Source organism: Phyllostomus hastatus, unplaced genomic scaffold, assembly GCF_019186645.2.
Source record: "Phyllostomus hastatus isolate PE091 unplaced genomic scaffold, TTU_PhHast_1.1 phas_scaffold_345, whole genome shotgun sequence".
NCBI lineage: Eukaryota > Metazoa > Chordata > Mammalia > Chiroptera > Phyllostomidae > Phyllostomus > Phyllostomus hastatus.
Genome location: NW_025334024.1, coordinates 15,717,084 through 15,732,039, shown reverse-complemented (window position 1 = coordinate 15,732,039; position 14,956 = coordinate 15,717,084). Strand labels below are relative to the sequence as shown.

The 14,956-nt window shown below is 44.5% G+C and overlaps 1 protein-coding gene across 5 annotated transcripts in view; it reads left to right on the top strand.

Annotated features, from left to right (window-relative positions):
* The window catches only part of WWP2 (WW domain containing E3 ubiquitin protein ligase 2), a 168,838-nt gene that overhangs the window by 141,390 nt on the left and 12,492 nt on the right, over positions 1-14,956 (top strand). For all 5 annotated transcript variants that reach the window (XM_045818627.1, XM_045818623.1, XM_045818624.1 and 2 more), the window contains exons 10-11: positions 6,074-6,248; positions 13,120-13,174. In XM_045818627.1, coding sequence (XP_045674583.1) covers positions 6,074-6,248; positions 13,120-13,174 — 230 coding nt within the window. The remainder of the gene's footprint in view (positions 1-6,073; positions 6,249-13,119; positions 13,175-14,956) is intronic.

The window sequence follows — 14,956 nt, the reverse complement described above, 5'->3', positions numbered from 1 at the left end:
CCTTCCTCTCTGTCTAAAATCAATAAATTTAAGAATTAAATAAATAAAATAAAACTGCTACATTGTTAACAGTATTTCCTTGCTATCATCAGAGACCCAGTCTATGGGACCCAGAGACCCAGATTTCTCCAATTGTGTTACAAATTAATCTTTGACTTTTAATAGGTTGCATTGCACACTTGTGCTTTGTGTATTTAACAGCACGTCTGTTTAAAAGCAGAGGTAACTCTGTAAGTGTGCTGGTTGCTGCCTCTTAACCTCTCTGGTCTATAAGCTATATAGGCCTTGACTTGGTGAACTTTTGGATGGAATCTAAATGAAACTATTTAATGGTGTCTCACAAGAATGGCTGAGGTTTTACTCTTTAAGGATTGAGGTGGGACACTAGATCCAGCTTTCTTATTTTCAGGATAGTTTTAATGTTTTATTGGGAAAAGGCTTGACTCTATATCCCACATAGCCTATTAGTTCTTCCTGAGTTTTATACCCAGACCTGTGAGTCTCTGGCACGCACTTCTATGATGTAACAAGGGAACCCAGAGAAAACAATGCTTAAGCTTTCATTGCTAGTTGGTGCAAGAAGTTCCACCCAGGGAAGTATTACCGAGGTGCGAGCAATCTGGAGGCTACAGATGATCTCAGCAGACTGAGTCACTGAGGAGCGAGACTGAGCCACTGGATTCACGTTATCATAGCCACCTCCCTCTCACAGACCCCTGGGACACTTGTCGGATGATGAGTTATTCTGTCCAGAAGCAAAAAATACTGGACCTGGACTAAGGATAGGGGATAATTTGCTGTTTAGTTACTGTTAGGTGGTGCTCAGAGCGGAGGCGAGGAGGGAAAGTGACCATATCATAGAGCACAGGGTTGGGGAGGCCTCACAGAGGGAGGTGGATCAAACGTGGTCTTGCAGAAAGGGCTAGAGGTGGACTTAAATAAGAAGAGGAAGGCGATCCGGGTTGGGGAACAGTGCGATTGGGGAAGGTATGGTTAAGGAATGATGTGTGGAGCGGTTTTGCTGAGGTGGAAGGTTCGTGTAAAACAGAGATGCTCAAAGTGTGTCCTATAAGGCTCGTGGGTTTGGTGGAGATGCCCCTGGAGCTGAAGAGTGTGAAAGGGGCCACTGGGCCTCCAGCCACTGCTCTATGGCTGTGATTCTGCATAAGGTTTCATCGGATATCAAGGGCAAGATTATGCTGCTCAAAAGTATAAAATTCACCACTACAGGGGACTTCTACTTAACGTGGGGATTGAAAATGTGTTTATTTCTATACCTTCCTGAAAACTCACCAAAATGGCAATAAAAATATAAAAAAGTTATAAATCATTAGTGATAAAGGAATGGAAGAGAAGTAGCATACGGGAAATATTACCCAAAGTGTAGTTGCTGATAGATAAATGGCCAAGCTGAGAAACCTGAAACCCAAGCCTACAGTGTGGAGTGTCCACCAGGAAGCCAGCTGATTCGCACCGTGGAGCCCTGGAAAGCCTCAGCCGTGGGAGACTTTGGGGAGATGTGTGTGTGCCTGCGTTTAATAAAACCAGAAGCCTGAAGTCGAGTTTTAAGATTTGTGCAGTTAAGAGTTAGATTCCTAGGTTGTCATCCCTCATTCCCATCCCTCTGCCACATGTGTGTGTAGGTATATACACACCTGCACACACATTCATACATGCATACCTCAACACAGCCCTGTGGCTGCTGCTGGCATGAGAAGCAGAGCAGAGTGTGCCTGGGGGACAGAGCTATAGCTGAAGGTAGGGGTGAACTCAGAAAAAAGAGATGAGGTAGGGATGTTGTTCCCAGGCTAAAAATGGGAGAGGAGTTTTTTGGTTTGTTTGTTTTGCTGGGGAAAGTGACCAGTCCAAGGGAAAAGAGCTACAGATTGTGTTATTTAGGGGTCTTCTAATAAAACAGCTGAGTGAAGCCACTGGTTGGCCAGCCCCTACATGGGCACACAGAGCTTCCATCCAGTGGGTAGTGGCTCACTTTTAAATGTGAATGAACAGCAGACCCTTCAGAGAAAAAGGGACTTGGTGAAAACAATGTAGGGAGTGGAAAAAATACTTCAAAAAGTAAAACCAAATTATAATTTATATCCTCAAAGATTTGGGAGAAAATAAGGCATTTGTGAAACAAGAACAGGAGACCATAAAACAAACCATGTAGGAAAAACAAGAGCTTTTAGAAAGTAATATCTGTGAAACAGCAGAAATTTGGAAGTTCAATAGGATTGAAAAATAAAGCTGGAGCTAAGGAAATTGGATGTTGAGTCTAGGAGATCCAACATCTGAACAGTAGTTCTAGCAAGAAAGAAAAGAGAACAACTAGAGGGTAGGAAATTACCAAAGAAAGAATAAAAGGAGGCTGACAGAACTGAAAGATAGAGTATCCACATTCAAAGGACCCATCAAATTCTGAGCCCAGAGAATGAACAAAGACCTATCCCAAGGCACATCCTGTTGGAATTTCAGAATGCCAAGAGAACATCTTGAAAGCTTCCGGAGCAAACAAACTGAGTATATATCAAGGATCAGGAATCAAGAATGTCATCCTTCTTCTCAACAGTATGACCCTTGAAAATTTGGTGAAAAATTATTTCCTGCCTAGAAATCAAGTTTTAGTTTTTACACAGAAGTGTGAGATTTGGAATAAAGGCATCTTTAGACAGCGAGAATTTCCAAAAATTAACTTTGGTGCATTCTTTCTCAGAAGCTACTACATGATTTACCCCACCAAATAAGAGGGAACCAAGAAAAAGGTCATGAGATGAGGGCACAGGGGACTCATTCAGAGCCCAGAGAGGTTCCCAAGAGGAAGGTGCCGGAAGATAACTTAGGACAATAATGTAGAGCCAGCCTGGAGGACACCTGTGTACGCTGGACGAAGGGTTCCAGGAGGGATAGGCCACCTGCCCTGTTAGAATCTCGGGGTACATTAGTGACAGCTTCCAGAAAACCATGGAACACAAAACAAGGCAGTTCTTAATTCCACAGGGAAAAATGTTGTATAAGTAAGGAAATGTATTTATAGTCTACAAAGTCATAATACAAACTCTGAATATTGATTTGATGATTTTCTATTTGGGAGGATGAGACAAGAGATGGCTTTGTGTGGATTAGGGGGTAGAATACAGTAACTAAATCCTCATTTATAGTAGAAGGTCCATAAGTAATATCTGAATGGCAGAAGTCCAGAAATCATGGGATAAGCTTGTTATGTAGAAATGCAGATATAGGTAGTAGTAGAAGAAGCAGGCAAAAGTTGAAAGTGGTTGCTTCTGGGGAGCAGGAATCAGCACTGGGGAGAGGTAGGGCAGGAGACACTATTTTTCTTTATATACCCCTATAGTACCTTTGTTTTTTAAAAATATGTGTGTGCATATATGTATACATACACATACACATGTGATTTCTTTGATTATAAAAAATAGATAAAAATCACTGGTTGAAAGGATTTATGATAAAGGTGGGAAGGGTCCAGATTATTGTGAGCCTTGCCTACTAACTAAACAGCATTGACTTGAGGGCAATGGGGAGTCAGTTGAAGTTTTGAGTGGGAGCATGATATAAGGGGTCAGCTTGGTATAATTCTCCTGATGGCAGGTGATAGGCTGGACCAAGTGGGGAGGTTAGTTCTGTGATAGTTGGATATAGAAATGCATGTCAAGGGCAGAGAGATGACAACAATAGGAAGCTCTCGGGCCAATTGGTTTGACAGCAGAAAAGGAAGAGTCAGGAATGATAGTGTGGTTTTACCCCTGGGAGGAGGACTGACCTAAAAGAAGACTGGGAAAGACTTCTTCTCATCAAATTTCTTTTTCTCAGGTTTAGGGAGAGAGCTGTGATGTTTAGTTTAATCCAAAGTGACAGCAGGTCATGAAGGCATGGCAGTCTAGTGGGTGGAATCCAGACAGAATCTGGGAACTAGCCATGATGCTGGGAGATGCTTGCGGAGAAGCTATGTCCAGGGAGGCTTTGCGTTGAAAAGAATCATTGATGTGGTCACAACAAAAGTCATCTGGGAGTTTAATGCTGAAAATTGAGGAGGATCCAAGCTGAAGGATGATAGTTACTAGAGTAAGATAAGAATTCAGAGAAGATGAAATGAGATGGTAGTCAGGGAACAGATACTCCAATGGTTTGGAATCATACAATCCAAATCTGTATTGGCTTCTCTTTGCAGTGGGCTAATCCTAGTTTCTTCATTGATATCTCTTTTTGAAACCTCTTTCCTCTCCACCCTTCTGTACTTAGAATGGAAAATTTCACGCATACACCAAATTTGAGAGAATAACACAATGAACCCCTGTTAACCCTTACCTGCTCCTAACAATAACATTTTTGTTTCATCAGATATCCCAGGACAGAGGGCCAATGAATTTTAAAGCAAATCCCAGACATCATGTCCTTTGATCCATGAATACATCACATATGTCTCTCATGGATTGGGTGTGTTTTATTTTTAATAACTAAAATACTATTATCCCACACAACAAAATTATCACTATTTCCTTATTTCATATCATATCCAGTCCACATGTCATTTTCCCCAGTTGTCTTACAAGACAACTTGTTTTTATACTTGATCTGTTTGAATCAGATCCAAACTCAAGATCAAAACATTGCTTTTGACTGATATGTCTCATAAGTCTCTCAACCAATAAGTCCTCCCACCCTTACTTATTTTTTTCAGGCCATTTATTTGTTGAAAATTCTGGGCATTTATCTTGTAGTTTCTCATAGTTTGGACTTAGTGGATTGTGACCTTGTGGTGTTGTGTAATATGTTTCTCTATCTCTCGTCTTTCCTGTAAGCTGGCAGTTAGATATGGAGGCTTGATTAGATTCAAATTCACCTTTAAAATTGACAAATTAAGGTAATTTGCATACAGTGAAATATACAAATTTCAGGTGTACTGTTTGCTGAGTTTTGACAATGCATATGCTCGTGTAACCTACACCCCATCAAAATGTAAAACATTTCCATCACCACATGAAGGCCCCTCTCTTACTTAGATCACTTCCTTGTTTATGTGAAAGTGCAGTTAAATATGTGAAGCACAGCTGAGGTTTTTACCATCTACTCCAGCTCTTCCTTGCCCATGGGTGTTTCAGGACCAACTTTGGAAAGGTTGTTACTCACCAAAGACAACGTGGAGATTCTTGCTATTATTTATATCAACCTTCTCATGCAGCATGTTTCCACTAGCGCCTTATATCAGGATCATTTCTGTTGCCAGCGAAAAAATTTGGGATCCAAATGTGAATTTGTTGGCTCGTGGAACAAAATTCTAGATTCTGTAGGTCCTGGTTTCAAGTGAAGCCTGAACTGGTAGCTCACGATATCACCAAGGGGCTGGATTTTTCCCCTTTTTTCTGCTCTGCCACCCACTGGGTCAGTGTCATATTGTATTTGGGTCCAAGATGCAAGTCAGTTGCTCCCAGGACTGCATGCTTTCTCAGTCATATCCGGCAAGAAAGAGAGACAGTTTTTCCAAGAATTCCTAGCAAAATTCCCAAGGTTCACCGAATGACCATCATGTGCCCACTTCTGGTCCAGTCAGCAGTTCAGCTCCTAGGATGAGTGTAGAGTCACCTTCCTCAGAACCATATAGATGGTCTAAATGGAAATCAGGAGCTAGTGGTAAGGAGGGATTGGTTTGTAAGGATGTAGTCATCTAAGGCTTCCAGGGGTGTCCTTTCAGCTTGAGGGCTGCATGTGACCCAGGACAGCTTTGAATACAGCCCATCAGTAATTCATCAAATTTACTTAAAACCGTTTTTTTTCCATCGGTTTTCATTAGTGTTTGTGTATTTAATGTGTAGTCTAAGACAACACTTCTTCCTCCATTGTGGCCCAGAGATGCCAATAGGTTGGACACCCCTGGAAGCCCCGAAGCCTCCGTGATTGGGGCCTGCCTTGCCACGCTTCCCTGAGCAGCCAAGCTCCTATGCCAGACGCCAGTTCACCGCCTCTTGGCCCGTCCTTGTCAGCCATGCTGAGATTTTGCTTGAGTTTGAAGGGAGGGGTGGGGTGATCACTATGTTCATGCTGAGCTTAATGTTTCCAGCTGGGAGAAACGCACAGACCCCCGAGGCAGGTTTTACTATGTGGACCACAACACTCGGACCACCACCTGGCAACGCCCCACAGCTGAGTACGTGCGGAGCTATGAGCAGTGGCAGTCGCAGCGGAATCAGCTCCAGGGTGCCATGCAGCAGTTCAGCCAAAGATTCCTCTACCAGGTGAGAGGGCAGAATGTGCAGCCTTGAATTATCTCCACTGACCTGTTCGGTGAGCAGGGAAAATGTCAGTACTCCAACCCTGGAGGTTTTACTCATCACAGTGAAATTCCTCAAACTCCAGTGTTTCCAACTTAGTAACTCAAGGCCCGTCCTCTGTGTCTAGAGACTTAATATGTCTGCAACTAAATTTACCATCTTTCTTCCAGCACTGGATTTCTTTTCTGGCTCTTCCTTTCAAGTCCATTAACCCTGACTTGAAACCTGAAGATCAGTGGTGACTTCTCCTGTAACTCGACTTTTTTAATCAAAGCAACCACACAGATCCTTCTCTTTCCACTGCTATTGTGTTTCTTTAGGTATTTATTATCTGACAGATACCCAAGGATGGCCGGTAGGCCAAACTGGTCCAAGCCTGATTTTGTAAATAGTTTTATTGGCACATATGCATGCCCTGTAGTTTAGGTATTGACTGTGGCTGCTTTCACACTATAACAGAAAAATTAAGTAGTCACATCAGGGACAATCTATCCCATAAAGCCTGAGATATTTACCGTCTGAACCTTTGACTTAGATCAACTTCCTGCTGTCTGATTGCAGATTTTCCTTTGTTCCTCCCAACTGAATGGTTAGGGCAGCTTCTGAATTGTTCTCTCTGCCAGCATTCTCTCTCCTCCAATCCATACTGCCTGTTCCCACCAGAGCAGTCTTCAGCTATCATTGTCATTTCATCATTTTAAAAAAATCACTGTGGAGGGTTTAAGGAAGGTGAGTGTTGCTCTACATTTATTACTGTCATTTTCATCACTGGTCAAAAAGTTCTGTGGTCATTACTTACAGAATAGCATTTATTTTTTCTACACCAGGATTCAGAATGCTGTGGTCCTCAATTAACTGTCTAACCGTCTCCCATACTGTGAGTCCTCTTAGCACCCCCTTCCTGAGTCTCCATTCCATTAGAACCTCCACCAGTAACCTGGTAGCTGGGGAAGCCCAACCACACAGCCTCTTTGGCAGGAAGAGGAGTGATTCCCAACTTGGAACTCTGATTGCATTTTCTCAGAGCACCTTGAACATGAAGCTTGGGATCTGCACAGGATGTGGTGGATTGGAGGTTGGAAACTTTTTGAGCTGGTTCACAACATTTAATCACCATGATTAATCCAAGTTGTTTCTACTTGAAGTGAATTTTAACTCCACAATCCATTTCTAAGTCAGATGCTACCCTAGTTTGATGCTCAGAAAATCTTTTAATTCCATTTAATTAAGTAGAGTTCATTATCAACTTTGCCTTCCTTTGTAGCTCTTTCTCTGCTCTCACATGGCAGGAGCTCCACCCTGAGCCATAAGGAATGGTGGCATCTCCCTGGGCTGGCTTGTCCCTTCTTCTGTCTGTGGGGGCTGATTGCTCATCATATAGTGAGAAAACTGCTGAGGACCTCAGTTTCCTTACTATGGATGAGCAGAAAGCACGATGTTTGTGACACTGAGTTGCCTCCAACGAACAGCAGCGGTAATGGCCTCCTGGTCTACCAGGTGCAGCACTGTTTATGCTCTTATGCCAGGCCTCCCACTCCACAACTTCTTTCACACAAACCTGGCATCTGGTGCTGGCCTGCTTCAAGCTTAGCTGGGCTCTGGACATTTTCTGCATTTCAGAATTTGTTCTTCTTGAGCTGGGCCCTGAAGATGTTACCTGCCATTTTCTCAGGTGGTTGTAGCTGCAAAACTGGGAAGATCTGGGCATCTTTGTCTTTTGATTTTGAGACGGGGACACATTTTAGGAGTCTCACATGGTTCTGTCTCCTTGCTTACTCAGCTTCTCAGATTAAAAAAGAATCCATTAAAGGAATCTTTTTTTCTTCTATACCATGTACCAAGTAGGTTCTGTAGGTTGACTGAGATGTTTGGTGTATGAAAGGGAAGATTCTGGAGTTCATGTTCACTTGGTCTTTTGGCACATTCACTCTAATTACCTGCCTCTCTCATTTTAGCAGCATCATTCTGGGCCTGCAGAGGAAGAACTTTGACTTGAAAGAATTTTGACTAGAAGTAAAAATTAAGTGCTAATTTTTTTTTCCCTCTTGAGATCCCATTTGTTTATTCTCTCCTGTATGGAATTCTATGCAGCAGAAAGAAAGAAGGAGCTCCTACCATTTAGGACAGCATGGATGGAGCTGGAAAGTATTGTGCTAAGCAAAATAGGCCAGGCAGTAAAAGACAAATACCATATGATCTCACCTTTAACAGGAACCTAATCAACAAAACAAACAAACAAGCAAAATATAACCAAAGACACTAAAATTGAGAACAGGCTGACAGTGACCGGAGAGGAGAGGGGAGGGAATTTCAGGGGAAAAGGTTAGGGTTTGCAGGAACAAGTATAAAGGACACATGGACAAGTATAAAGGACACATGGACAAGTATAAAGGGGTGGGGGTGGAAACAGGAGGGGGGTGGGGGAAAAAGGCAGAAAGCTGTACTTGAACAACAATTAAAATTTAAAAAAAATTAAGAATAAAGCTACCTTATGACTCAGAAAAAATTTTTTTTTTCTCCCTGCATCCTCTAATATGGTTTTCTCAGCTTTGGTTGGGGACTCAGGAGACTCTAGATAGAGGTGATGGTTCCCTTTTCTCCCTGAAACAAAACTCATGCTGAAGAACCTGGTGGGATCCTTTTCTGTGTCAGCTTTCAATGTCTCTCTGTTGAATTACCTCCCTGCTCGCTGGGTTCGGTTTGCCCCTCTTATTTGCTATGGTGCCATGGCCTGGTTACAAGTAAGAAGAGTTGCTTTCATGGAGTTATTTTGGGGTTTGGCGTTGGCCCAGGATTTGACTTGGTAGACTTAAGGGCTGATACTATACCAGTGGCTTCCCCTCCTCCTCCTCCTGCAGGGCTGAAAGCAAGACCTGTTCTTTGCTGTCCTGCAGAGAACACAAAATACAGTTCAAAGTGGAAATCAAGGGAATCCCAGATTGCAGACTCCTGCAGTTCCTTCCTGTTCTCTGCCTCAACACACACCTTTTTCAGTTTGTTGTTGTTCCCTCATTTCAGATATGATTTTCTTTCCTAACCATCCCCGACCCCTGGTGCCTTTGTTGCTTGTGATTGCAATGCACACACTTGTGTTCACCTGCACTTTCACTCTGCCCTCTGTTTTGGGTTCCCATTAGGGCTCACCAAGGATGCCTGGCCCAGCTGTGAGCATTGCGTATTGCGACAGGACCCATCTCAAGCTACTATTTCTGTGACACCTTTTCCATTACTCCCACTTTGGTCCTCTCCTAAGAACTGATGGAGCTATCTAGTGTTGGCAGGACTGAAGCAAATCATTCTGTGGCCGCTATTGTGAGGACGCCAGATTGCATTATCCAGAAATAGACAACTTGGTTCTTAATCTGAAGAGGGCCCCACTGGATTGCATTCTCAAGCACCTGAGTTCTGTTCTGCACCTACTGGGTGTATCCTTTAAAAAAAAGGAGTATGCCTTCCACACTGTAACCTTTATACCCTTCCCAGAGCCTTTCTTGCCCTCAGTTGTATTTGCTAGACATTCTTCATTTCTGAGTTTGTATCTTAAAATATTACTGGAACTTAGTGCTTAGTCCCTGAGGGACTTGAACTCACGTGGGCTGTCTGGCTCATGGCCTATAACCCAGATCTCCCAACCCAAGGATACTTACCAAAAAAATTACTCAACAGTGTTCCTTTCTTTTCCTAGTAATAAATGAAACTGTCTTGTCTGTTAGAGTCACCTGCACATCCTAGGATCTCTCTTCTGACTGTAATCCCTCCTTGCTCTTTACTCTCTGCTGTTCTGATGTTGTGCCTGGTAATGCTTGAGCTCTCTCACTTCCGGGAAGTGTGGTTGCAGAGAAGGGGCAGTTGGTTGGCTTATTAGAGATGTGGGGTTTTCTGGCCACAATGCATAGCTTTTATTTTTGTTTCTCCTTGGCCTGTGTCAACTTTCTTTTCATGTTTTTCAAGTTGTACTATGTACATTAGGGAAGAAAACTAATCAAGCACTTTGCTTTAACTCTAAGAGGTAAAATCCTTATGAGTGTTAGCTTCTAGTGACTCCATTTCATCTGCTCATGTTTATTAATCTCTGGTCTTTCCCCCTTCCCTCTCTGCTTCCTCTTCGCCCTTCTTACAGGTGTTGGGGGTGTGGATCTGATAGGATGAGAATAGGAGGATGCTGAAGAAATTTTTTAAAAAACCACTTCAATGAAAGAGAGCCAACATTGTATGAAGTTTGTGACATTGAAAAGTTAAGGATTAAGAAAAGGGCTGGCCCTGGCTGGTGTGGCCCAATTGGTTGGAGCATTGTCCTATGATTGGTTCAATTCCTGGTCAGGGCACATGCCTGGGTCACAGGTTAAATTCCCAGTCCAGGCACGTACGATCTCCTGTCCAGGTGCATACGGGAGACAACTGATCAATGCCTCTCTCTCACTTTGATGTTTCTCTCTCTTTGTTCCTCTCTAAAATGCAATGAAAAAATGTCCTTGGTGAAGATAAAAAAAAAAAGACTGATAATTCCTTTTTATTCTTCTCTCTGTGTTTTGTATACCAGTCAACGTTCATTTTGATAAATAATAGAAACTCACTTGGTTAAACTTAAGCAGAAAAAGAATTTATCAAATGGTAATTAACAGAACTAACAGAACCATGAAGGACTGAACTCTGGCAGAAAACCAGGGACAGGCAAGGAAAAGGAACAGTTTGTGTAGGACATTACCCCATCCTTCTGCCATTAATCACTCAATGTTCCAATGGGCTGTGGACTCTGCTGTAGTGATGAGGAGTCCTCAGCAGCCCCCATGCTCTCATGCCAGTCCCTGCAAGTTTGGTGTGGAGCATCGGGTTGGCTGTTAGTAAGTCATGTGCCTACACTCTAGGTGCCATGGTATTGGGAGGGAATATTTGCTAGCTGATAAAGATTTATTGTTTGTAGTTTAATGCAAATCACGGAGGCCATCAGTAAAGACATTTGGTCTGTTGATTTGTATAGTTAAGCAAAAGATGCCTGTTAATCCACTGAAACCCAGTTGGTACCAGTTGGGAGCTAATTTAACTGAATGCTTTGTGGATTGTCCACTCATTCCAAAAAGATCTGAAGCAACAAACAATTTTGGACCAAATACCTCTCTTAGATTCTTAAAATGACCTTTTCTGTAGTTCTTCCCTTCTGCAAGGACATTGCTGCAGCTCGGTACTTACCCCACAGCATTGTATTTGGTGCCATTATCTGAAATGCATGCATGTTTCACATGTTAGGTCCTTTCCTTCTGTTTTCAAATGCTTCTGTACCTACTATATCTCTGTGTGAACCACAAAACAAACTTGGAGGAACTTGGATTTTGTGAAATGCTGCACCCCACCTCAACAAAATGACATCTGTGAATTTGGGAGAGCTTTTTGAGTAACCATCAGACAAACCTGAATTGTGGTGGACATTGAGCACGTCCTCCACGTTACACTGATGGTAACATGCCTCAGTCGAGGACAGCCCAGCTTGGTGCCATTTTGTTCTTCTGGGTTGGGGGGCCCCTTGCTGAAAGGGGCTCTGTCCCATCAAGGAACCTATGGTTTCAAGACTTAAACGTCTTTGTTGGAACTTGCTTTGGAAGAGTTGCTTGTGCTGCCACCTTGAAAAGAAAGTTTCTCTGTACTTTCAGTTGGGGGTGGAGGGCGGCCGTGAAAGGGGGTTCGTTGGCAGTTGAGTTCCACCAATGTTTTCTCAAGCCGAGACTGAGCCCCATTCATCCTCATGCCTGTGTGTGGCTCCAAAGGGGCCAGCCAGGCAGCTCGAAGTCTGCATTGAGAACTTGATCCCCTAATGTAACGATTAAATTTTAGTAAGTGAAATAAAAATGTTTCAGAAAAAGAGAGAGTGGGAGAGAGAAAGAAAGAAAGTGCAGAACAATACTTGTTTTATTTAACCATGAAGAGTTTCTGACAGCAGCCCCCTTCCCCACAGGATATGAGAACTCTCGGTCCACTGCAGCCCTCCTGCCCCAGGGACCGCACAGCAGAATTAGGCTGGGGGTGGGGGATTCTAATGTAAACAGAGACCCTGAAGTCCTGGAATCAGCTCCCCCTTCTTTCTCCTGTCTCCCCTTCTTTCTTGCCACCTCACCCCCAGCCCCACCTCTCCAGACAGGCACACACAGAACACTGAGCAACTTCAGGTTCAGGCTGGAGGAGAATAAAGGTGCTTTGTGAAGGGAAGCAAAACATTCCTGGGGGAGGTGAGGGGCCTGGGGCATGAATGTGCCCTCAGTCTGGGCTGATGCTGCACACCCTGCTCCCTCTCCTAGCGCACCCAGGAGGGAGGTGGAGGGAGGAGGGCCCAGCCCCCAGCCAGGAAGCTCTGGGCGTGGGCAGGGCTTGTGGGAATGATTTCATTGGAAAGGCCTGCAATATTTTTTCCCCTCCCGTGTGTGGTTCTTGGAGAAAGTTGGAGGTGGTGGTGATTTCAGTCGCCTTGGCCGCGGGGAGCAGGAGCTGAGCAGAGGCACACGGCCGAGCATGCAGGCAGTCCAGCTCTGGGCCCTTCGGCCATGCCTGCGGCCGGCCGCTGCTTCCCGGCCCAGGCCCACCTTCATCTGTGCACCTCTTCCTCCCCCTCACTCCACCCCGCTCCAAAACCTATTTGGGTCCTCAGTGCGCAGGGTTCTTTTTCAGTTTTTCTTTTTTTGGAAAAGACTTTTGAGGAGAGCAGATGCCACCTAAGGCTCCACTGTCTCCTCTAAAAAGAGCCCAAATGTGGAAATGAATTGTTGGTATTTTTAACTTTATCTATCAATATATTTTTAACCAGCAGCTTTTTTTAACCTGTGTGTTCTGCTGTGTTTCTTGTGTTTAGTCTTCGAGTGCTTCAACCGACCATGACCCACTGGGCCCCCTTCCTCCTGGCTGGGGTAAGTACTGAGACCTACCTACTCTGTGCCCTCAGTGTCCCTCAGCTGACGCTCCCCCTGCGTGTCCTCTCCCTGCGAGTCTTCCTTATGCCCCTCCCTTCGTTTCTCTTTTCACTTCTCTCCCGCACACTGTCTGCGGATGCCCAGCCAGAACAGTGAATTGCAGGCAGTGGAGCCAGAGGCTGGGGAAGTAATGGAGTTCCCCTGAGCTGTTGCATCACCTGCCATAGCTGAAGGAAGGTGTCCCTATGAAAGAAGTCCCTAAGTGGCTGTGATACTGTTGGGTTTTGGTCCTGACTTTCAAGGTCTCTACTCAACCATCATCCTATATCAATAAGACATTTTGATGCTGGCTGATTCCGAGATACATTTGTTTCGGGTCTGTGGCTATGTGATAGAAAGGGGCCACTTTACCAAACCTTTCTTTACAGCTGAGATGTTGGAGGACTTCAGCCTAATTTTGACTAATGGAAGCCACTTTTTTGGTGGCGGGGGACACAGCTGTGAAATGGCCAGAGGCAAGCCTGCTGAGCACTGGGTGGTGACTCCGTGAAAGTACATCATTGCTAGTTAATAGCACCACATGGATTCTCCTTGTCATATGCAGCTGCCTCTTACTTATTTTCAGCCCCTGGTGTGATTTGCAAGAATGAGTTAGCGAGATGGACATCTATGACTTGAGGGGAACCACAGAATTTATGGCTATTCTGGGAAGGAGTGGCCCTGCAGAGAGGGGTCTTTAGAGATGGTGAGACTCGGGGCTTTCTGTAGCTCTCTGAGCGGGGTCAGGCTTTTGTTCAATAGGCCAGAGTTCCTGGAGCTAAAGAGGGCCGTTTTTGCTGGAATCGGTACATGTCGGGTTAATGGATTGGTCAGGCCAGCAGAAGGCAGTAAATGCTGGTTTGGTGGTGTTCACAGATGGTATTAAGTTGGGCAGGGTTGTGCTCCCCAGAGAAGATGGAGAATGACAATGATAGGATGAACGTCTGATACTCTTGGTGCAGACACAACTACTCCCTGGTAGTAATTTATGAGGTTGCGTCAACCCCTTTGGACCTGCAAGGTATAAGTTAGTGAATTACCACTGTGTTCCAGAGCACTTGCAGGACCTCCTAGTCCTTTAATGGGATAGATCAGTTAGGGGGGCCTCTACACAATTCTTGATTTTCTGCTAAGGGAATCCCTCACGCATGCATAGGATCCACCTTGTTCCCCGAGCTGATGAAAGCTCATTGCTATCTCAGAGATGGGCGGCAAGTCAGATGTGAGAGAGTCCAATGTAGGGTCCCCTTCTAGATAGGGGGAGACTCAACAAACTAAACCAGAATTGTACTGCTGTTTGGCGGCCAGTGGACGCTGTGACCTAGAGCGGGGGACCTGGAGTCGTACCGTTGTCTGCAGAGTCAAGCAATGTATGTCTGTACCGGTTTTGCTAAGTGGTGGTCACCAAATAGGAACACCTATAAGGACTTGTAAACAGCTCCCAGAAGCCAAGTGTGAACTATTTGAGGTGGGAATAGGAGCCATGGTTGGCGTCAGTGCTGTTCACAAAGGATGAGGAAAACACACAGAACGATAATGGCATGTGACTGAGAAGAAGGAACATTTGGCTGAGGGCCAGGGAACCTTCCTAATCAAGTCCTTCGTGTTTTGTGTTGGCTTCTCCAGGGCCGGGGCAGGGCCACCTCCCCAGGGAGAGTTAAGATTGAACAGAAAGAGCAGCAAAACTAAACGAGAATCACATTGAGCTTGAGCCTGCTGTCAGGTCTACTGTGCTCTCCT